This window comes from Microcaecilia unicolor, chromosome 4, assembly GCF_901765095.1.
Source record: "Microcaecilia unicolor chromosome 4, aMicUni1.1, whole genome shotgun sequence".
NCBI lineage: Eukaryota > Metazoa > Chordata > Amphibia > Gymnophiona > Siphonopidae > Microcaecilia > Microcaecilia unicolor.
Window position 1 is genome coordinate 36,856,145 of NC_044034.1, and position 23,475 is coordinate 36,879,619.

A 23,475-nucleotide genomic window follows, 5' to 3' on the forward strand; every position below is an offset into this window, starting at 1 on the left:
GGCTTCTCTAAGTCGAAGCAGGTTTGGTCTGACACTGATGAGGAGCACTCACGGGAGTCAGAGGAGGATCCATGGTACTTTTTAGAGGATGAGGAGTCCTATGGCATCCCTTCTGAACCCTTCCCTCCACTAGAAAGAGAAAATTCCCCCCGAGAGCCTTTCTTTTCCCTCTTTTGTGAAGGAAATGGCTTCTGCCATTCCTTTTCCTTTGGAGGTAGAGGTCGTGCCCAGGGCCAAGGTGCTCGAGGTCCTGGACTACAAGTCTCCTCCTAGAGATGCTGTGACTGTCCCTCTCCACGAGGTACTCCAGGAAGTTCTCGTCCAGAATTGGAAGACCCCTCTGTCTGTCCCGGTACTGCTCAAGAATATCAATACTATGTACCGGATCCACAGTACACCTGGTTTTGATAAGCCCCAGTTGCCTCATCATTCCATGGTGGTGGAATCCGCCCTCACGAGAGCCAGCAGTTCTATATGCTTCGGCACCCCCAGGTAGTGAAGCTAGGACCTTGGACTCTTGGGAGGAAGATGATCCAGGTCTCTATGCTCGTGTCACACATTCAATAATATCAGTTCTTCACGAGCATCTACTTGCGGGACTCGATGCGCAAGATGCTGGACTTGGTTGACTCTCCCACCGGAGCAGGCCGAGTTGCTGCGCAAGTTGGCCAAGCAACAGAAGGCATGTCGTAAATTCTTGACAGGAGCGCAAACAATACTTTTGACGTGGTATCCAGGATCTCTGCCCAAACTATTGCAATGCACAGACTGTCATAGCTGCGTGTTTCTGACTTTGAGCCAGTGGTTCAGCAGAGGTTGACAGATGCCCCGTGCCGGGGGATAACCTTTTTGGAGAGAAGGTTGAGGAGGTCGCTGGCCAAATCAAAAAGCAACGTGGAAGCAAACAAAAGAGCAGATCACTAGGTGGTATTAATAGGACTTTATTGGAGAAATAATCTCCCGACACAGACTGTGTTTCGCCCACAAGGGCTGCGTCAGGGGCTCTAAAATAACAAACAGTAATAAAATAAATGAATCAACAACATATATAACACCACTCATAATATATATATATATATATATATATATATATATATATATATATATATATATATATATATAAATAAATAAAGAACTTAAGAAAGAAAGTTAAGAAAAAAAGAAAGAAGTACATAGGATACCATGAGGCATATTTTCAAAGCACTTAGCCTTCCAAAGTTCCATAGAAACCTATGGAACTTAGCCTCCCAAAGTGCTTTGAAAATATGCCTCCATGACATGTGCAATAACAAAATCTCAAATAAATACATCTAAATATTCACTACAAAAATACATAATCATAATTAAAAAATAATAAATACAAATTATATAACCAAAGAAAGACTACTCAATATTAAAACAATAATCCTCCTAGTAAAATGATCACATATTCAAATTGTATATCCATAAATATAAAAGACAGCATAATGACCATATACAAGTGATCATATACTACAGCATAGCACAATAAAAATATCAAAATTACAACATATAATAAAAGATATTGGACATTCTTCTAAACTAGTATAGAAGACAGTAATGTTATCCATAAATATTAAAAACAGCCTAATAAACATATACCAGCCATCATATACTACAGCATAACGCAATAAAAGTATCACAATTTAAACAAATTTTAACAAATAATAAAAGATGTTGGACATTCTTCTAATCTAATATAGAAGACAGTGGACACGAGAAGAAAAATAATTAATCTAAAAGTATGAAAAAGTATATAATGTATAATGACTCACTTCAGTTGCTGTAATATCAAACAAAGCAAAAGCATTTAAACAGTAGGTCAGCTTCTTCCCAAGCAATATCTAAAAAATAAAATCAAACAAACTGCTTGAATAAAAATAAATAAATAAACCAGAAAAAATATGACTAAAAATAAAAACCAAAATGAAAATACAAATGATGATTAAAGTAATTTTATTCTTTATAATAGCTTCCACTGTTTTCCGGCACTGCAGTCAAGTTTTCCTGTCAGTAATTTCCCAGATCACCCTTGGAACTCTTTTTAAAAATCTGCATTACATTGGCCACCCTCCACTTGACACAGTGCCCTAGAAGGTTTCCCAGATTTGGATTGAGTTTTCCTATAGGTATCCTTTCAGACCCATTTCCTCCTGCACAAAGTGAAATAACCGATGAGCAGGGTATCTCAACAGGGATTTGTTTAGCACATGTCAAGAGTTCCTTTTCCCTTAGAGCAGGAAGCAGAACCCCATTCAGAAATGTTAATTTCATTACGTCCCAATGATCAGTCCAGATAAATGGGTTGTGACTATCTACCAGCAGGCGGAGATAGAGAACGTTAATAAGTTGTGCCTTATAAAGTCCTGTTCATAGAAACCAACTCAGTATTTTCTATCTCCAGCAGGCGGAATAGCTGTTCCTGTGCAGTGTGGTGACTTCTGTATTGCCTCCTGTTCTGCTTGCAGGTTCAATAGAGTTTGGGGTTGAGAATATCCTGTGCCTCAGGTATAAACTTAGTTGTCTAGGTCCCTCCCTTCTCCCTCATTGCCACTTCCTACCTTTCTCTGTCTTCCCTCCTCTCTTTCTCCTGCCTTTATCTAAAGAAAAAAAAGTTGGCCACTACGGTTTCTTGGGGAAGTGCTTGTGCTGTGGTAAGATTGTGGGGCTTCAGTGCCTTGGAGGTCACGAGAGAGGCTGGCTGTTTCTGTGAGTATATTTTTATTCACTATGTCTGAGCCCATTAAGTCTTGTGCTCTCTGCGGGGGTAAACTCTCGGCTCCCGGGTCCTGCACACTGTGCTTTACATCTGTGGACATACCGCTGTTTCTTATTTGGCCGTCAGTACTCTCTCTTGCACTCCGCAATGCTTTGGTAGTCATTTTGTCAGCGGGTTCCTCTCACGCTACTGTGTCCTGGGATGTTGGTTTTCTGGGGGGGGTAAAAGTCTCTGTCTTTCCATTTTCATCTGAATGTTACATCAGGTATTTTAATAGTCGGCTCAAACTGCCTCTCCTTCTCCCTCTCATATTGTTTCGGAGAAGCAGCTTCCTAAGGAAAGAAAACTTTCTCTTTCACAGGATTTGGAGGATGTTGCTGCTTGGGAATCATAGGAGGTTATTTTCTGTGAATTCTGACCTCTCTGATTCTGCTGATGTCCCTGACTTGGAAATATTAGGGGCAGACGGGAGTGGTGATCCTAATGTAGCTAGGTTGTTTTTGAGGGCGGAATTGCCTCTGTTAATCACAAAGTCTATAGAGGCTTTACACATTTCTCCTGCTGCTCAGTCCTCTGCTCCTGCTCCCTCTATTATGTCAGGTACTAAGAGGCCTCCTGTATCTTTACATATTCATGAGGCTACGCGGGAGCTTATCGCAGCTCAGTGGGGATACCCCTGCTTCTAACCTCTGGGTGGCACGAGCAGTTACTAAACATACCATTATCCCTATTGAAGGCGGTACTGCATTTATGAATATGCATGACTGCAAGCTTGAGGCTTCATTGAAATGGCTGTTTTAGATTCTCAGGCAGCAGTATCTTCTTCTTTTGTGGCCAGGGCTTCTTTATCGTGGATTCAGCAATTGACCACATTGGATTCGCCTCCAGACTTTCTTCCTTCCCTTGAGGCGGGATTGTCCTATTTATCAGACGCTCTTTGTGTTATTCTTTGAGCATTTTCTAAAAGTATGACCTTGGCTCTTTCAGCTTGGCGCTAGCTCTGGTTGAGACATGGACTGCTGGTGTGGTATCCAAGTCTATCTTGTGAACCTACCTTTTTGGTGGGAAACTTCTCTTTGGTGTAGATTTGGAGAATATTGGTAAAGACCTGAGAGATTCCATGGTCCAGTGACTGCCTGAGAAGAAGCCTAAGGCTCATCTCCAGGCATCTAGGTCTCGCTTTCGAGAAGCGCAGAAGTATGGACTGGGAGGAGGCTATTGCTTCCTCTGAACCCCCCCCCCCCCCCCCCCCCCCCCCCTCCAAAAAAAAAAAAAAAAAAAACAAACAAACCTCACTTTCCTCAAACGTGGTCTTCTCCGCTACCTCTGGAATCTCTCCATAGCCCTCACAATGATAGGGGTCAAGGTTCACTCTTTGTACATATGCAATGTAGGCGTCTTTCTCGCTTTTACAAGAAGTGGACCACCATCACTACAGACCAATGGGTCCTAGACATCATTCTGCATGGTTCCAAGCTAGAATTTTCCAAGCCACTCGCAGATCTTTTCTTGCTGTCCCCTTCAACAGCTCTTCCAAGAGTTGGGCAGTGCTAACTACCTGGGCAGCTTTCATGCGCCTGGGGAGCCATTCAACCCATTCCTCTGGTAGAGACGGGCACAGGTCGATATTCCATCTTTTTGTTGTCCCATCGAAAGAAGACTCTCTTCGTCCAGTTCTGGATCTCGGAGGAATAAACAAGCTTCTCAGGGCTACACTTCTGCATGGAGATTCTTTGACCTGTAATTGCCTCTGTCCAGCCATGCGATTTTCTCACTTCATTGGACCTCAGGGAGGCCTATTTTCATATCCTGATTTGGCCTTCTTACAGGAGGTGGGTTGCAATGCTGGGAGATCATTAACAATTCACTGCCATGGCTTTTGGCCTTGCCACTGCACCTTGCACTTTTTCCAAAGTTATGGTGGTGGTAATTGCCTTCCTTCGCAAGCAAGGGATCCAGGTCTATCCTTACCTGGATCATTGGCTGATTCGGGTGCCTTGTTATCACAAGAGCCTTCAGAGGGCACAGAGGGTACTCTCTGTTCTTTCTGCACTGGGTTGGGTGGTGAATTATCTCACTGCCACTCAGACCGTTGAATTTCTGCGAGTATGCTTTGACACGCAGCAGGGAAGGTTTTTCTCCCCAGCATTGTCAGTTCAAGCTCAAACAGCAAATTCTCAGGCTTCTGTCTCTTCCTTGCCCGCGGGCATGGGATTATGCTCTTGGTTCTATGGTGGTGACTTTGGATGTTCTGCCTTCGGCGAAATTCCATATGCGGCCCCTTCAGTCTTCCTTGTTGAGCCTGTGCTCTTCGGTCTTGGAGGATTACGACCAGTTGGTGCCATGGATGCCTCAAGCCAGACAGAGTCTGACCTTGTGGCTTCTACCTGCGCACACTCAGGCGGGGTTGCCCTTTCAGACTCTCACTTGGTGTCAGTTTCTTCATATGGGAAGCCCTTTATCTCCACCTCTCTGCGCAGGGCCGCTGGTCGAGAGTGGAGGCTTCCTGGTCCATCAACAGATTAGAACTGCAATCTGTCCAGAAAGTTCTACTCGTCTTTGTGCCTCTTTTTCTCTTGGACAGTGTGTCAGTGGTGTCTTACATCTACAGACAGGGGTAAGCAAAGAGTTTGTCCCTAGCTCGGGAGGCTCCTCTTCTTTTTCTGTGGGTGGGGTTGAACATTCCGATAATTTCAGCATCCCACATTGCGATTTCCTGATCTCACAAGCGGATTTCCTTAGCTGGGTCTCTGGACCCGGGAGAATGGCAACTGTCAAAGGCTGCATTTCACCTTATTTCTATGCAGTGTGGCCTTCTGGTTCTGGACCTCGTGGCATCCAGACTCAATGTGCAGGTCCACAGTTTCTACAGCCGCTTGAGGGAGAAGGACTCCCTGGGCATGGATGTCCTGGTACAGCCTCGGCCGTTAAACAGCCTCCTTTACGTGTTTCCTCTGTGGCCTCTTGTGGGAAGGACGTTGCACAGGATTGCTCATCATCCCGGGAAGATCATTCTCGTAGCTCTGGATTGGCCCAGATGTCCTTGGTATGCAGACCTCAACCATCTTCAAAACACTCCTCGGTTGACTCTGCCTCCACAGACGGGCTTGTTGCACCAAGGCCCAGTACTAATGGAGGATCCTTCTCGCTTTGGTCTTACGGCCTGAATATGGAAAGGGCATGATTGAGGAAGAAGGGTTATACAGATGATGTTCTTCCTACATTGCGGCTACCATGGAAGCGATCCAGGTCTTCTACTTATGCTAGAATGTAGAAAACTTTTGAGAGCTGGGCTACACAGAGTGGTGTTTCTCCATTTCATGCTTCCTTGTGTCAAATTTTATCCTTCCTTGAGGAGAGGTTCAAAAAAGGGTTGGCTCTCAATTCACTCAGGGTTCATGTGGCAACATTGGCATGCTATAGAGGCAAACTACAGAATGTTTCATTCGCTGCTTACCTTGATATAGTGTGGTTCCTTTAAGGAGTCGCTCATCTGTGTCCCCCTCTCTGCAATATTTGTCCTCAATGGAGTCTTCAAGTGGTTCTTAAGGCTCTTCAGTTGGCCCCCTTTGAGCCTCTTCATTCAGCAACTGTCAAACATCTCACTTTTAAAGGCAGTTTTTTCTAGTCGCCATGTCAGTACAGAGAGTTTCAGAGCTGCAAGTTCTTTCTTGCATGGATCCCTTTCTCAGTTTTTCTGACTCGGGGGTTTTGATTTGGACAGTTCTGTCCTTTTTACCAAAGATTGTATCTCTGTTTCATGCCAACTAGACTGTTTCTTCCTTCTTTTTCCACAGAGGTCTGTTCCGTAGAATATGCTTCTCTGAAGCTGTTGGATGCTAAGCACATCCTTATGCGCTATCTTTCTGCTACCAACTATTTCAGGCATTCTGATCATCTTTTTGTCCTCTGCGGGACCTTGGGAAGGGTCTGTTGGCCTCCAAAGCAGCAGTGTCCCGATGGCTTAAGGAGGCTATTTCTTCTGCTCCCACCATGCAAGTTTAGGCTCATTCGACCAGGTCTTTGGCGACTTCTTTGATGGAGTCCAGAGTGATTTCTTTGGCAGAGATCTGTAGGTCAGTTACGTCGTTTTCTCATTCATTTGTTAAGCATTTCCATCTGGATGTGTCTGCTCCAACGGATGCTTATTTCGGAACCCTGATTCTCACTGCAGGGATATCACAGTCCCTCCCCTTTTAAGGATTGCTTTTGTACATCCCATTTATCTGGCTTGGTCCTTGGGATGTAATGGAAGGAAAAATTAGTTAATTACCTGACAATTTTCTTTCCGTTAGTTTCAAAAGATCAGTCCAGAGCCCACCCCTCTGTGTTGGTTTTGGTTATTCCGCATTCTATGAAATGTTGTGTGTTTGTATTGTTCTGGTTCTGTTATTTCTAAGGCACAAGTTTTGCCCTATATTTCATGGTTATTTTTCTATCTAGAGGCTGGAGGTTTTTTTTTCTCCATAAGTCACTGTATTTCACTGCTTTATCTAATACTGAGTTGATTGCTATGCACAGGAACTTAAGGCACAACTCATTAGTGTTTTCTATTTGCACCTGCTAATGGATGGTCACAACCCATTTGGCTAATCCTTTGGGGCTAAAGGAAAGAAAATGATCAGCTAAATAACTAATTTTTCCATAAGCCTCTTAAAATTCATTAAGGCCTCAAAAGCCACTATGGCCATCCTGATTCATGGCTGCCTGCCAAAGCAGCGACTTCATATGTGACAATCCTGCTAATCATTTAGTCTGTATCTCCAAAAAAAAAAAAAGAGGACGCAAAGTTTAAAGTTCAGGTAGCACCTTGTTTCAATAAAATTCAGCTTTCATATTCATTGGTAGTAAGTGAACTGGTGATAAAGCAGGGAAATACAGAGAATTTACCCCATCTAGGTAACATAGGAAATAAATAAATAAATTGGTAATTATCTAAGGCAAGAAAATTTCAGGGAGCAATGTTATCTACAGAAATTACAACCCATCCACTTTACATAATTCAATATAAGTATTCCATTTTCCAAAGGTTGTAGAGTTTGTCATCAAGCCTTTCTCCCCACTTGCAGCCTTGTTTTCATCCTGGTCAAAGTAGATAAGTGTGGAAAACCATCTTACGTGTTCAACATGTGATGCTTTTGGTACATTTTCTAGAATCTTAAATCATGTTGAGTCAGACCAAGGTCCATTAAGTTCAGCATCTATCTCCAACAGTGGCCAGTCCTTACAGTTGCAAGTACCTGGCAGATCCCAAAAAGGAAATGAGCAATAGCTCTCCCACGTTTACCTGGCTGATCATTTTGTATGAATTTTTCTTCTATGATCTTGTCCAAACCTCTTTGGCAACAGATTTCATTCTTCTCAATGCGCATCACTTTGCACTTGTCCACATGAAATCTCATCTTGGTTACACCAGGTTTAGAGCCAAGTTTTGAAACTGGTTTTGCATTGTAGCCTCTCATCTCCTTTACCATGCTACAGTATTGACTAAGAGTTTAATTCTCTCCCCCAAAATTTGAAAGCCGTTGCACTTAAAAAGGTGTTATTTCTAGCCAGGTCATTTGTTACCAGATGGATAATAACTACAGTGGTCATCCCAACCCTTCCCTCATATTATCAATGCAAGAAGATTCTGCATCACCCAGGCAGCATGTTCTAGCTATACAGTCAAGGGCAATCGTTCATGAAAAATACAGTCCTGCGTTTCGGCACTAGAGCGCCTGCTTCAGGAGTCAAAACAATTCTGTGAATAACCTAAATAAAACAAATATGAGAATCATATATTTTTTAAAAAATCTACATGTAACATAGTAACATAGTAGATGATGGCAGAAAAAGACCTGCACGTACACAACATATACATCAAACATAATAGAAGTTGAGTGAGCGGCCGTTTATAATCCTTGGCCATGAACTAGTACTGTGATCACCGAGTTTAAGTAACGTAAGAGGTGATATAAAATAAAGGTAAAAACCTACACAGTTGTGCATGGAGGCCAGTGAATCAGGGGGAAAAACCTGTAAGGCCAATATAAATAGGGAAGGTCCCATTTTAATGGGCCTTTATGGGCTTTTGGAAAATAGCCAATTCTCTATATAGGTAAAATGAGTATAGATCTATTATGTGTACACTTTTACCTACAATGTGTGGAGGCATTTCTGGAAGAGGTGTTTGAAACTAGATATTGTATATGGTGCTGGAAAATTTTGCCACACAAATTAGTTGCAGCTGAGTGAGGAAATTTGATTATATAATTTTCCTTCTGAAAATATGTGCATGTCTGTGTTGCACTTACATTTTACCAGTGGACTTTGCAGCAGTGTGAGCAGTTAGAAAATTACTACCATGAAATATAGAAACATTTACCTGTGGAGTAATGTTGCTACTTTTGTTTTTAGGTGTACAACACTTACTCATCCTAAGTGTGCTGCTGCTGTTCGGCAGACCAGTTTCAGCAGAGACAGCAGTATTCTTATAGCTGTTTGTGATGATGCCAGTATATGGCGCTGGGACAGACTTCGATGATTACTTCCAAAAGCATGTAAAAAAAATTAAATTGTTTTTAAATAACCTTCTGAATACTCATAATCTATAGATGAATTTTTTTTAGTGTTCAATCATCTGAAGTCAAATTTAGTGATGTTTACATTTGTGCTCACATCTTGGTCAAATTCAAGTGCTTTTAATAAACATCTATTTTTGTAAAACTTTCTGTATGGTTTATTTTCTGGAAGGCCTTATTAGCTTTTATGTAACATGCAACTTAATTTTTTAATGGTGAATATTTTAACTGTTGGATGTGTGATGACATTGTGCAATGTGTTTAAGTATGCTCAAAGCTTCAGTCTTAAATATGTATCTCTGATTTTTGCTATGAAACAGCGGTGCTGTGTTTTCTTTAATAGTATCAGAACCAGGACTGTGATCTATTATGATCCATGCAGAGCATTCATGAATGTGAAATTGTAGTTTCTGTCTAGATAAAACTTTGAAGTAGTAAACTTTGGTTGTTAAAAAGTGGGTTAAATGTATTTATTATGGCATCATCTTGTGCTAGACTGACAAATGTATATATGGTACAGTATTTATTAATCTATTGTGTACAGCAAACTAATAAAATGGCAAAGAAGCTAGAACTCCAGCTTCACATTAATAGTGCATTTTCTACACAACTTTGTCCATAATTAAAAATGTATATATTTTGCTTAAAACATTTCAATCTAATCTATGGTTTGTTACAGTTCAGTCCTTAAAAATGCATGTGCCTTCTGCAGATTAAGATAAGTAGATAAACCAAGCAATTTTTGTAGATATAAAGGGGCATAATCGAATGAAAACGTCTATCTCCATGGGCGTTTATCTCCGAGAACGGGTCCGTGAAGGGGTGGACCGAACCGTATTTTCGCAAAAAATAGACGTCCATGTTTTATTCAACAATTTGTGAGCTGGGCGTTTTTGTTTTTCAGTGATAATGGAAAATGAAAGCGCCCAGCTCAAAAACGAATAAATCCAAGGCATTTGTTCATGGGAGGGGCCAGGATTCGTAGTGCACTGGTCCCCCTCACATGCCAGGACACCAACCGGGCACCCTAGGGGGCAGTTTTACAAAAACAAAAAAAAAAGGTAAAAGAGCTCCCAGGTGCATAGCACCCTTCCCTTGTGTGTTGAGCCCCCCAAATCCCCCTCAAAACCCACTGCCCACAAGTCTACACCATTACTATAGCCCTAAGGGGTGAAGGGGGGCACAACTACATGTGGGTACAGTGGGTTTGGGGGGTTGGACGACTAATAAGCATTAAGCAGCACAATTGTAACAGGTAGGGGGTGGATGGGCCTGGGTCCACCTGCCTGAAGTCCACTGCACCCCCTAACAACTGCTCCAGGGACCTGCATACTGCTGCCAGGGAGGTGGGTATGCCATTGAGGGTGAAAATAAAAAGTTGTGAAACATCATTTTTTGTGGTGGGAGGGGGTTAGTGACCACTGGGGGAGTCAGGGGAGGTCATCCCCGATTCCCTCTGGGGGTAATCTGGTCATTTAGGGCACTTTTTGGGGCCTTATTCGTGAAAAAACAGGGTCCAGGAAAAGTGCCCTAAATTCTAGCTACAAACGCATACTTTTTTTCCATTATCGGCGAAAGGCGCCCATCTCTGTTCGGGTGATAACCATGCCGCAGTCCCGCCTTCACCACGCCTCCGACACGCCCCCGTCAACTTTGTACGCTTCCGCGATGGAGTGCAGTTGAAAACGTCCAAGTTCGGCTTTCGATTATACCGTGTTATTTGTTTTTGTGAGATAAACGTCCATCTCCCGATTTAGGTCGGAACCTGGGTGTTTTTCTCGTTCGATTATAAGCAGGATAGTGGCGGTGAAGTCTGATGGTTAGAGCAGTGGGCTGAAACAGGGAAGGCAGGTTCCTTGGAGTGGAGGAGTGGCCTAGTGGTTAGGGTGGTGGACTTTGGTCCTGAGGAACTGAGTTTGATTCCCGGCACAGGCAGCTCCTTGTGACTCGGGGCAAGTCACTTAACCCTCCATTGCCTGCCGCATTGAGCCTGCCATGGTGGGAAAGCGCGGGGTACAAATGTAACAAAATAAAAAAAAAATAAATCCCATTGCCACACTTTGTGCTCTTGAGCAAATCACATAACCCTCCATTGCTCCAGATACAACCTTAGATTTTAAACCCTTCAGGGCCAGAAAAATACTGCATCTGCATGTAACTCATCATGAACTACTGAAGTGTGTAGCTAAATCCAAATCCAATAGGCAACATAAATCAGTTTCCTTAATTTGGTTGTAACAAATATTGGACATTTATGGCACCTTTTGTGTGTGCTGCCTTTTAGTTTTGTGCATGTATTTGATCATGTAATGGTTTTGGGGCTAATCACCAAAAAAAAAAAAAGGCAGCTGTTCTGTGGAGTTGAGAGAGATCTCAGAGGTCTCTGAGATCACTACCACCTCTCTCCCCACCCCCCACCCCAACTATACCGTTGGACCATCAACATCTCCTGTGAAAGTCAGCCTGCATTAGGTGAGCCTTTTCCGATTTATTTCAGTTTTCAGCTCTCTGGTGTTCGTGCCTCTGTTCCTTATCTGGCTTATCTTTTTTTTTTATAGTTGGGGTCACTGATAGGAACTTTTGTTCTTCTGGTTTATACAAGCAGTGAAATGTTCTATATGACTATCTATAAGCAGTGAATATTTCTTTGATTCTCTTATGTGGAAGATTAGCTACTCCTGTTTGTGTGTCATTCAACTGTGGTTCACCTCCACATACAACCCTTAATTCTATAAAAGTCACCAAACATTGTGTACACAAATTAATTGAATAATGAGCTTATTAGCACCAACAGTAGCAAGCAATTATTGACACTTAGATTTAATTGGAATTTATTTTACGTGCAAATTTAAAAAAAAAGAAACGGGAGGGTTGGGGTCAGCATGGGGGCGTTTCTAGCATTTGTATGCATTATAGAATAAGTTGGTACAAATGGACACACCTAAATAGTGCTTATGCCCAGGTGTGATTCCTGGGCATAAGCACTATTCTATAAACTGTGTTTAACTTTGTGTGGCTTATAGAATAGCGCTTGGCCCCATATATAGAATTCACCCCGTAGTTCACAGTTCTTTCTGTATTGTCCTGGGCTTCTCAACCCCTGTGTTTGTAGTTATCCACCTGGGTTGCACCCACTGGCATGGTTTTTCAGTGGCACTGGTTTTGTCACTAAGAGTACCCACTGGTATTGCACAGTGGTGACATCCAACTGTGTTTTGCTCTATGGCATTGGTGCTGCACACTAACTACATCCACTGGTATTACACAATGGTGATATCCAGCTGTGTTGCACAGTGGCCCAAACGTCTTGGTTGCAGTGGCGGTGGCCACCAGTAGTGCACAACGGCAGCACTCCTCTGGGTTGCTCCCCTGTAGCAGTGATTACCGGTATTGCTCTCCTAAAGTGGTTGCCAGTCTAGCTGTCCTGCAAACAGCTACCTGTGTCGCTCCTGCTACCATCACTTCTGTTGTGTAATTGCAGCAGTCACTGTTTGTTTAGCTGCAATAACTGGCTCATTCCATAGTTCTAACAACCGCCAGTACTGCTCAGATTAAGCAACCACTTATTTTCTCAACCTGCAACAGCCACATGGGTTGCACAGTACTGGTATTTTATATATGCAACAACCTTCTGTCTTATACGGTTGCACAATCAGTTGTGCTGTGCGGCTGAAATAACCAAATTTCTTCTTTTACCTTCAGCAGTCGCCTACATGTCTCCAAGACAGTTACATAGCACAGCTACTCTGTCACCATGTATGTGCAACTGCTGCAGCAGCAGGTATGGCTGCCTGTATAGCACAGTTCCAGCAACTGTGTGTGACACAGTTTCAAACCTGCCTATGTAGCATCAGATTTTCCGGCTGTATTTGGTACGTTGGATGGACATTTATGAGTCATCCCAGTCAGCAGTTAACTGCATGTCATTGTAACCATAAATAGGGCATCAGAGTCTGCATCCACACATAAGCCAGTTATGGCAAGTGCATGTTATATTGTATGCAAGTGTATGGCTTCAGAGGCAGCGGATACTTGTGTGTTGCCAGTTACCACAACTATATCACTCTGCTGCCTGTATGGCACTAGCCACCTCTGGCATCTGTATGGATACTACTGCACACCCACCTCTAGCGCCTGCTCTAGCGACAGCCTGGATGTCTCTCCAGTTTTGGCAGCCACGTCTGTAGCTACCGCGGCTACACGTATAACATTTCTTGCTGCATTAAGGTGCATGGCTGTTTCAGTAGACTATCTTTGGTGGATGACTAGGTGTCTTATCTACTCTGCACAACTATTTAGAACAATTTTGCCGGTCGTTCATATGGCTGTGGCTATACAAGCCACCTACTTTGTGTGACTCTACAGTCTAGTTGTTTTGCGCAGCTAACTTGACAGCACTAGTATTAGGCACTACTGTTATACAACTGCAGGAAGTCTCTAATATTGTGGGGTTTTTTCTCAAACTAATAGGCTACCATGGGTTGTCCTGTCAGAGTTTCTTGTGTCTCAGGGCCGTTATGCTCTCTTCTTGCTCTTAATTTGGGTTTTCATGTCTGAATAGAACACTCTTTGATACCAGATCAGTAAATAGCTATTTTCCTTGGTTGTCACAGATGTAGATAGGGAAACACAGTGGTTTTTCAGCCCCTGATAGCTTTCTTTCTATATTTCCTTCTCTGGATATTCAAGTCCTCCAGGACTTCCATTGTAGTTGCAATATTCCCTTTATAGATGTACCTTAGTCTTAGGCTGTTGCCTTCAAAGATTTCCAAGGAAAACAGTTGGGTTTGTTTCTTGGTCTGCGCATCTCTTCTATGGTCTATCAATGCTATTTTCTACTGTCCTTCTTATCCTGGGAATCACATCCATCTCCTCTTCCATACCTTTTGACTTTCCAGAGCCCTTCTGATTTCTCTTGGTTCTCTCTACTAGGTACTGCTGGAAGGGACCTCTAAGGCTATTCCAGTTTATCTATATCAGTTTATTAGACGGGGGGGAGATCAGTGATCTGTTTATTTGAACATTTCTTTCTCGCTCTTTTTTTTTTTGAGTGGTTAGTTGCTTGGAAAGATTGTCCAGCTTAGGTTCTATTGCGTTTTCCACCGCGGCGGTCAACTGCAGCAGATGTTCTGCAGAGAAGGACTGGTTGTTATGCGGCTTTGGGCCGTCCATCTTGACCGCCGGTGAACGGATTTTTTCTCTCTTTTAGTACCTTTGCTGACCATATCTCCTGTCACTATAGTGATATATTTGTCCATTAAGAAAAGGTCTCATTGTATCGGTGAATCAATTTTTGGGATGATGATTTAAAGCAAGGTTTATGCGGGGGTGGGAGCCTCAGAGAGCATCACGTTGTCTCCCCCAAACACTTTGTTCTTTACCACATTGGTTTACCATGTACTTATTATGAATCCACACAACTGGATATATTTTTTTAGTGGTACTTCATTTTTTATTGCACATATATATTGCTTTATTGTTTTATCGCATGGTTTTATATAATAATTTTCCTTAAACAGATATATTGTCACACTCTCCATACATTTCTCATTATATATAAACAAATTGTTTTATTATATATGGTCATACTTTCCATACACTTTTCATTACATTGTTTTACTGTTTGAATCCTTATGATTGGTGACACCATTGATTTTATTGTTAACTATATGTATATTGTTTTATTGTACATTTTTATATGTATATATTTCATTGTTGTTCTTATATATATATATATATATATATATATATATATATATAATATTTCCTTGTAGACTCCTGATGTAGGCCTAGCAGCCGAAACACAACGTTTGTGTTGTCTTTTCTCAATAAACATTTTTTTGCTTTTAAGTCCATTGTCTCCAGTCTTTGGTATCCGTGGTCAACTTCCCACCCTTTTCTTTCTACACCTTTGAGGTTTCTCGTGGGACATCAGAGTTCTCCGTGTTGACGGATTCTTATGTACATCGAAAACATGAATGGCGCTTCTGCCATAAGCACCATAGTAATATAAACATTGTTAAATACAATTAACATGTTTTAGGGCTATTTCATAAGAAAGGTGATCTGCTTTACTACATATTTAATTGCTCAAGTCAAAAAGTGCACTATGTGACATTCAATAATCAAATTGCAATGTATTAATAATATGCTTAAATCTAAGTGGTGTCTGACCGGAGTGCAAAAAAAAAAAAAATCCATTAAGTCCAACCTCCACAAAACAAACCAGGAAAAGCATACAGTGGAGAGAAAAAAACCCCCACACACAAACCATGGTGTGCGCTTCAGATTTAAAACATGGGTTGTGTTTCGGCCTTAAAAGGCCTGCCTCAGGATTTCAAAGCATCTGGCAGCCATCCACTGGGTTGGTGATTACATAGCACCAAGCTGCAATTCAAGTGAGTTTAAACTCACTGGGAGGTAACCTACATTGGTTCTTCAATGCAAAGCTCCCACTCCTCTAAAACCTCAGTTTCTTCTTCCAACTACTCAGAGGCCTATATTGGGTCCTTGACTGTTTTAATAAAGAACATTTTAATCTTTGAAGCACACATCTTCGTTTCGGGGTTTTTTTTCCTCTTTCCACTGACCAGAGTGCACACGTACACATGATGATGTCTGGTGGGGTGTGTGTTTGGAATAGAATTATTTTGTTAGTCAACTGACCTCTGCAAACCCTTAGGGGCTCATTTTCGAAAGAGAAAAATGTTGGTAAAGTGGCACAAATCTGCATTTGGCAGTTTTTCCTTACAAAAACGTCCAAATTGGTAGTTTCAAAACCAATTTTTAGACGTTTTTCTATGAAGTCCATCAGAAGTAGTAGTAGAAGTGCGTTCAAACCACAAGGGTGCATGTTAAGGGCAGGATCTGGGCGTTCCTAACAGTTGGACATTTTTCGGCCTTAATGGAACAAAACTAAAACATCCAGGGCTATAAGTTGGACATTTTGGTCTAGATCTATTTTATTAACAAATAAGCCACAAAAAGTGCCCTAAATGACCAGATGACTACTGGAGGGAATCGGGGCTGAACTCCCCTTACTCCCCCAGTGGTCACTAACCCCCTCCCACCCCTGAAGAAGTTGATTAAAAACTAACTAGCCTCTTTGCCAACCTTAGATGTTATACTCAGGTCCTTTAGATCAACATACCTGTCCCTGGAGTAGTCTAGTGGTGAGTGCAGTGCAGTTCAGACAGGTGGCCCCAGGCCCATACCTCCCACTACCTTATACACTTATGGAAACTATGAACCCTCTAAAACTCAACAGAAACCCTTTGGGCCACATATAGGTGCCCTCTTCACCTATAAGGGCTATTGTAGTGGTGTACAGTTGTGGGGAGGGGGGCTCAGCAGACAAGATAAGGGAGCAATGGTGAGCTGTGTACCTGGAAGCATTTGACGTCCACAGCAGTGCCCCCTAGGATGCCCCATTACTTTCCTGGGATGTCTGTGTGGCCAGCTTACTAAGAATGCTGGCTCCCCCTACATCCCAATGGCATGATTTTGTGTATTTTTCACTTGACATTTTAAGACTTAGGTGTTGTATTAAAAATGCCCCTCTTAGTGTATTCCATATTCTGAGCTCCAGGGAATTCATTTGCTGAATTTCTTTTAAGTGGACCAAAGGCTCTGGGTGTGAAATTCATCCACATGGGCTTTCTGGTCCTGTCTGGCCATAGATGTAAAGACAGTTTGCACAGGAGCAATTTTAAAAGGTATTTCCCTTACAAAATTGAATTGATCCATCCACCAGGACAAAATTGGTTGTGAGATAGTGATCCAAACTACATACCATAGCTAGACATTTCACAAACACATGGAACTGATGCTAGGCTAACAGGCTCTATGTGACACTGGTAGTCCTACTGTCCTCTGACAAACAGAGAACATGAACAGTTTCCTTTTAATAGAAAAGAGATTAAGGTGGAGTGAAGAAGTAGTCTAATAGCTTAGATCAGCAGGCTGAGAACCAGGGAATCTTAGTTAAAATCCCAATGCAGCTTCTTGTGATCTTGGGCAAATCATTTAACCCTCCATTGCCTCAGGTACAAACATAGGTTATAGATTTATTCATTTATAATCCATCTATAACTAAACAAATACAGCATAACGTACATAAAAGTACAAAAGAGTAGCCATACTGGGTCAGACCAATGGTCCATCCTGTTTCCAAACAGTGGCCAAGCTAGGTCACAAGTATTCTACCAATCCCAGGGCAAGCAGTGGCTTCCCCATGTCTGTCTCGATAGCAAACTATGGACTTTTCCTCCAGGAACCTGTCCAAACCTTTTTTTAAACCCAGATATGCTAACCACCATTACCACATCCACCGGCAAAGAGTTCCAGATCTTAACTATTCATTGAGTGAAAAAATATTTCCTCCTTCCAGAAACACAATAAACCAAATACATAAAACATCTACTATCCTCATAAATCCTATCTGCCATTAAAATCAATATTTTCAAATTACTAAATCAATAACCAAGACTCAACTCTAGAACTCTGAGAGTGATACTGGCAGGCTCGAGTGGGCTGAGCCGGGCCACGGTTCAGTGACAAAAGTGTCTTTTAAGTTTCTGTCAGCAGTTGCCTGGCCACTGAAAAACTGACCAGCTGTTATCCCTATAGTTCCCCCCTCCCCTCCCAACCACTGTAGCGCTGACAAATTATTCACTGCCAAGAGAGATTTTTAAGCCAGTTCTGGATTTCTGATAACCCCCATCATGATGCATTAGGAGACCTACACTATCAATTTTTTTTTTTCAGTAGATAGAACCAGGGACTTTGGGGGTGTAAGGTCAAAAACCAAGACTGGCCAAAAAGTATCCTTCCTGGAACCGGGTAGCTCTGCTCCTTCTGTTCACACGTTTTCTCTATTAACTCATTCAACACCTCTGTCCACATATTTATTTGTTTATTGATTTTTTTTTAATACTGCTATTTGAATAGTGAACATCATAATAAGTTGGTTATACCAACTTCACAAGAATGCCGAAGGAAGAAAACTCACAACATGACAATTACAGGCAAAGGAGCAGAACTGTGGAACTTACTGCTGCGACATAAGATTAATAACAGACTATCTGCATTTCAGATGCTCAGTTAAAACTTGGTTATTCCAGAAACACTTTGGCTCAACCTCAGGAAAACTAGCCCCACATCTACACAGTACACAGAAGATGAAACACAAAAAACACTTGCTAAACTTGGGAGAACACTCACATGGAACCTAAACTTATCCTGATAAAAATGGTAAAGGGTCTACATTATAGACTATTGAGTTTAAAGCATATCAAGTTTCATATTAAATATGATCTTACATAAACAATTATGCTCAATCATGTCTAGCTAGTTAATAAGATGCAATTAATATTGTATACTGAACAGTTCCACTGTAAGTTATTACTAATTAATGTTAGCTAATCTTTTGGTAACATACTGTTAAATGTAAAACACTTAGAACTTGTCAGTAAAGCAGGTTATAAATGCCAAATTAAATTAAATAATGGGTTTACAATATAAAAGCAGCAAAAATTTGGAAACATATAAAATTGTTCAATGAATATATGACTGAATTTGGGGAGGGGGGGAGTATAAGACACCAAAGTCACCATCATCCAGAAACAAACTAGTGATACCAGACATACTCATTCAGGCCCCTACTTTTAACTCCCCCAGTCACCCATTCCAACCGCACACGTCCTCGCTTAAACAGCCTTTGAGCAGCGCTTCTTACAACATATACTTTTCAATTTATGTATTTATGATCCCCCATTATAATGGGAATTACTAAGGTTTGGTATTTGGAACTCTCCAGTCACTGGGGGGGTGGGGGGTGGATTTGAGGTATGAGAGAGGTGTGATAATCCAGCCCAAGGGAGTGGGTTCTGGGATAACTTGCAGGAGAAAAGTGCTTCTAAGTAATGATTGATAGTAGGGGAGGAGTTAGAGTTGATAAAAGAGATTGCAGAGGGAAACAGGGTCTTTGGTTGCCTGTACCCCCCCCCCCCCCCCCAAGGAGTGTGGTGGGAACCCAGCCTGGGAGAAAGGACCAGAGCAGGGGAAGTCTGTTCAAGGCCAGGGTGCAGCTCTGGGAAGTGTATGGCTGGAAGGAGGAGAGCCTGAAGGCGATCAGGATTGTGATCAGAGATATAAGGAGCAGCCTTGGATTATTACTAGCCCAAAGGGATGGGTAAAGGACAGGTGGAGCTGTACATATGTAAATACTTTGGGGTTTACCACATGAACGGCAGTTGGGGTTGTAATACGCAGTCTCGAATGGACAGATGTTTGGAGTCAAGACTGAGAATTGTACAGATGAAGTTATAACTTGTTTTGCCTGCTAGTTGCAGAAAGTTCAGTAAAGTTGATTTTGCATAAAATCAAATCCTTGAATAACAGAGTGGTTCTTTTGTATTGAGAGCGAGGACACTTGCTTCCCGGACTGACAGAACACTCTTAAGAAGCCTTAACTGTACATCCCATTGCCCCGGATCTCTATTTTTTTTTTTGTTATATTTGTACCCCGCGCTTTCCCACTCATGGCAGGCTCAATGCGGCTTACATGGGGCAATGGAGGGTTAAGTGACTTGCCCAGAGTCACAAGGAGCTGCCTGTGCCTGAAGTGGGAATCGAACTCAGTTCCTCAGGACCAAAGTCCACCACCCTAACCACTAGGCCACTCCTCCATTCCGGACCTTGACCCACTCCCAAGCTTGAATGGTGAATTATGTGATAGAGTGAGTGGAAAGAGTGAAAGCGGAAGAGGATATACTGTATGTCGACCAGATCTGTGGTGTACTCCGACTGAGAGATTGAGCTGGTGGTGGAGGCAGCTAGAGCCAGGTTTCATATTACATCAGCATAGGGTTACTATATGTCCGGATTTCCCTGGACATGTCCTTTTCAGGTGACTCTCGGGGGTCTGGGCATTTTTCTCCAATCCTCCCGTTTGTCCAGGTTTCTGCGCTGGCTGGCTGACTTGCTGGCGGGTGGGTAGGGTGGCTGGCCTTCTCCCCCCCCCCCCCTTGAACCTAACGTAATGCACCCTGGTAGTCTAGTGGCCTCTTCGGGACGGGAAATCACCTCATTCTTTCCTGTCCACTGCCACCGCTTCTTGAAAATGCTGCCAAGACTTCAAGCGGCGGTCTTGCAAGGCCACCACTTGAAGTCTTGGCAGACATTTTCAAACAGCAGCAGCAGCAGCAGCAGACAGGAAAATGTAGGGTTCTTTCCTGCCCCAAAGAGGCCACTAGACCACCAGGGTGTGTGATGGTAGGTTTAGGGAGGATGGATGGAGTCGTGTATGGGTGTGGATGGGTGAGTGAGTGGAGAGAGGGCTTTTAAAAAGTGGATGGAGTGTGGGTGCAGCAGAGCTGCCAAAGGGTCCTGATTTTTGAGAGGGAGATTTTAGTACAACCCCCACGCCACTCTGCCCCGGCTGTGCCCCTGGCACACCTCAATCCCATGGTCATTCCAGAAAATATTTTATTTACACCAGTGATAGCAGGGAGTGTTTGTTTACTCTATTACACTCCCTATCCAGCATCTATTCCCTCAGGGACATAACTGTGAGGGGCTTCAGTCCCCCCATTTTGACCTTAAGCCTACTCCAAAATTGTGGCACTGGTTGAATTGCTGGCGGAGCTGCCCAAGCCCTGCTAGTTGACGAGGTCCACTGCATGAGCCTCCTATGGTGCTGTTTGAGCAGTGCAGCAGTTGGCAGTGTGCTTCAGCCGCCGATGCCATCCCTCCTGCATATGCTCAGTTCAGGCACTTAAAAATGGAAAATAAGATGATTCCTTTTTATTGTACTAGTCTAACACCTTTTTCAGTTAGTTTTCAGAGGCTAAAACCTCCTGCCTCAGGTCAGCACAGTATATTGCTGTTATGGTATCCTTTCCTGACCTGAGCAGGAAGCGTTGGTCTCTGAAGGCTAATCAAAAATATATTAAAATCAGTCCAATATAAAGGTATCACCTTATTTTCTATTTTATGTTTTATTTGTATTTATTAACCTTTATTAACACAGTTACCACATTACTTTTTCCTAAATTCAAAATAAAATTATTTTCTGTACCTTTGTTGTCTGGCCATTTACTTTTCCTAATTCTGTTGGTCCCAGTCTCTTGATTCTGCTGTCCTTCTCTTAACTATTTTGCCAGGATTTCCTGTCTATTTGTCATTTCTCTCTCTCTCTCTTTTTCTTTCTTCAATTTTTTTCTGCCCTTTTCTGTCCAGATTAATTCTTACTATCCACTCTTTAATTTCACCTACCTATGGCTTTTCATCTTTTCCTCATCCTTGTTCTCTCCATGCCCCTTCCTGTTATTCTCCAGTCTTTTACTAATTCTATCCTCTCCCCCTTTCCATCCAGCAGCTCTCTTTCTCTCTGCATCCTTCCATCCAGCATCCCCTTTTTCTCTCCCTATCCTTCCATCTAGCATCTTCCCCCTTTCCCCCTACCCTTCCATCCAGAATCTCCCTCTCTTCCCTTCCATCTAGCTTATCTTTCTGTCTACCCTTTTCCATTCAGCGGCTCCCCCTCTCTCTCTCTCTTCCCCCCAATCCTTCCTGTGTCTCCCCTTTTCTCTCTGTATCCTTCTATCCAGCATCTTCCCCTTTCTCTCCCCATCCTTCCATTCAACATCTAACCTCTCTCCTAATCATTCCATCCAGTCTCTCTCTCTCCTTTTCCATTCAGCATGTCCCCTCTCTCCCTATCCTTCCACTGTCTCTCCTCTTTCTGTTCCTCCTTTCATCCAGCATCTCCCCTCTTTCTCTCTCCATCTGTCCAGCCAAGGTCTCTCCCTCTCTCCCTATCCTCCCCAGCAGCTTCTTTCTCTCCTGCCCTTTTCCATGTCACTTCTTTCTCTCCCCATCTTTTCACTCATCTCTTTCTCTGTACCCCTCTTCTATCTAGCATTCCCACTCTTCTATCATTTTCTCCCCTCTGCTCTCTCCATTCAGCACTTTCTGCCTTCTTCCCTCTCCACATCCTTTCCTCCTTCTCCTTCCACCCAGTATCTGTTTCCTGGCCACTGATGCTTCTCCCAATGAACAGCAGCAGCAGCAGCAAAATAACAACAACAACAACAACAACAACAACAAAACAAACAAACAAACAAGTGCAGGACTGTAGCAGTCTTCAGGCATACAGTTGTCTCTGCTGGTCCTCTGCCCCTGCTGACTTCAACTTTCTGTAATGGGGACTGGAGCGGTAGAGGACACTCGGAGCGGACAGCGCATTTTTTGTTGTTTTGCCTCTGCTACTCATCATTGGGAAAAGCAGTGGCCTTGTAGGAAAAATGTTTAAAGATGATCCCCTGGCCTGGCAGTGTCCTTCATCAGCAGGAGACTTTGACACTTTAGTGGGAGTGCGGGAGATGACCCACTGACTGGGGGAGACTTGGCAGGTCTGGTGTAGGGAGGGAGGGAGGGAGGGGACTGGAAAAAAGATTGGTGATAAGGACATACTTTGGGGGGGGGGGAAGGGAAATACAGCACATGCTTAGAAGGGGATGAAGAGGAGAGGGGGACATAGTGCTCATGGGTGGGAGGGAAAGGTAAGGGGGATATGCTGCTCATAGATATTTGCTTTTTTTCTAAAATGTACTTATTTTCTAATTTTCTATTTAGCAGAGTATGGAAGAAAATGCATTTCTGTTACTTTGCCAGTATTTTCACTGCTCATGGAATCGGGCTTTCTGGTGTGGTGGGGGGGGGGGGGGGGGGGGGGGGGGGGGAGTCAAGATGATTGTGTAGGAAGATGCAGGCGTGGCGTGATGGCATGCATTTTATTTTTGTGTCTGTTTTTTTTTTTTTTTTTTGTCTCTGCAAATAGGTAACCCTACATCTGCAAGACACGTGAAATGATCTTATTAATAACATTATCAAAATATATAAATACCGTTGTACTGAGTGGGCTAAAATAAAGCAAACCACCTCATAAAAACTGAGTAAGCTATGGAACGTTGTAAGTCTTAAGTGCTTTGAAAATGAGCACTTCAGGCACGGATCTTCAGAGACAGGAGAACAAACACTTCCCAACTCCCAAGACTGACTGTCTGGCGAGAGCCTCGGCATCGGCAATATTTTTTTTTTGGGTCCCGCCCCTGTCTCGGACCATTCTGCAAATTTCTGATCTTCTAATTGGGTGAGAAGGAAAGGGGCGGA

At 42.8% G+C, this 23,475-nt stretch overlaps 1 protein-coding gene across 1 annotated transcript in view; it reads left to right on the forward strand.

Annotated features, from left to right (window-relative positions):
- EED (embryonic ectoderm development) overlaps positions 1–10,102 on the forward strand; it is a 100,329-nt gene extending 90,227 nt beyond the window's left edge. The window contains exon 12 of the mRNA XM_030200145.1: positions 9,137–10,102. Coding sequence (XP_030056005.1) covers positions 9,137–9,263 — 127 coding nt within the window. The 3' untranslated portion in view covers positions 9,264–10,102. The remainder of the gene's footprint in view (positions 1–9,136) is intronic.
- The last annotated feature ends 13,373 nt before the right edge of the window (positions 10,103–23,475 follow it).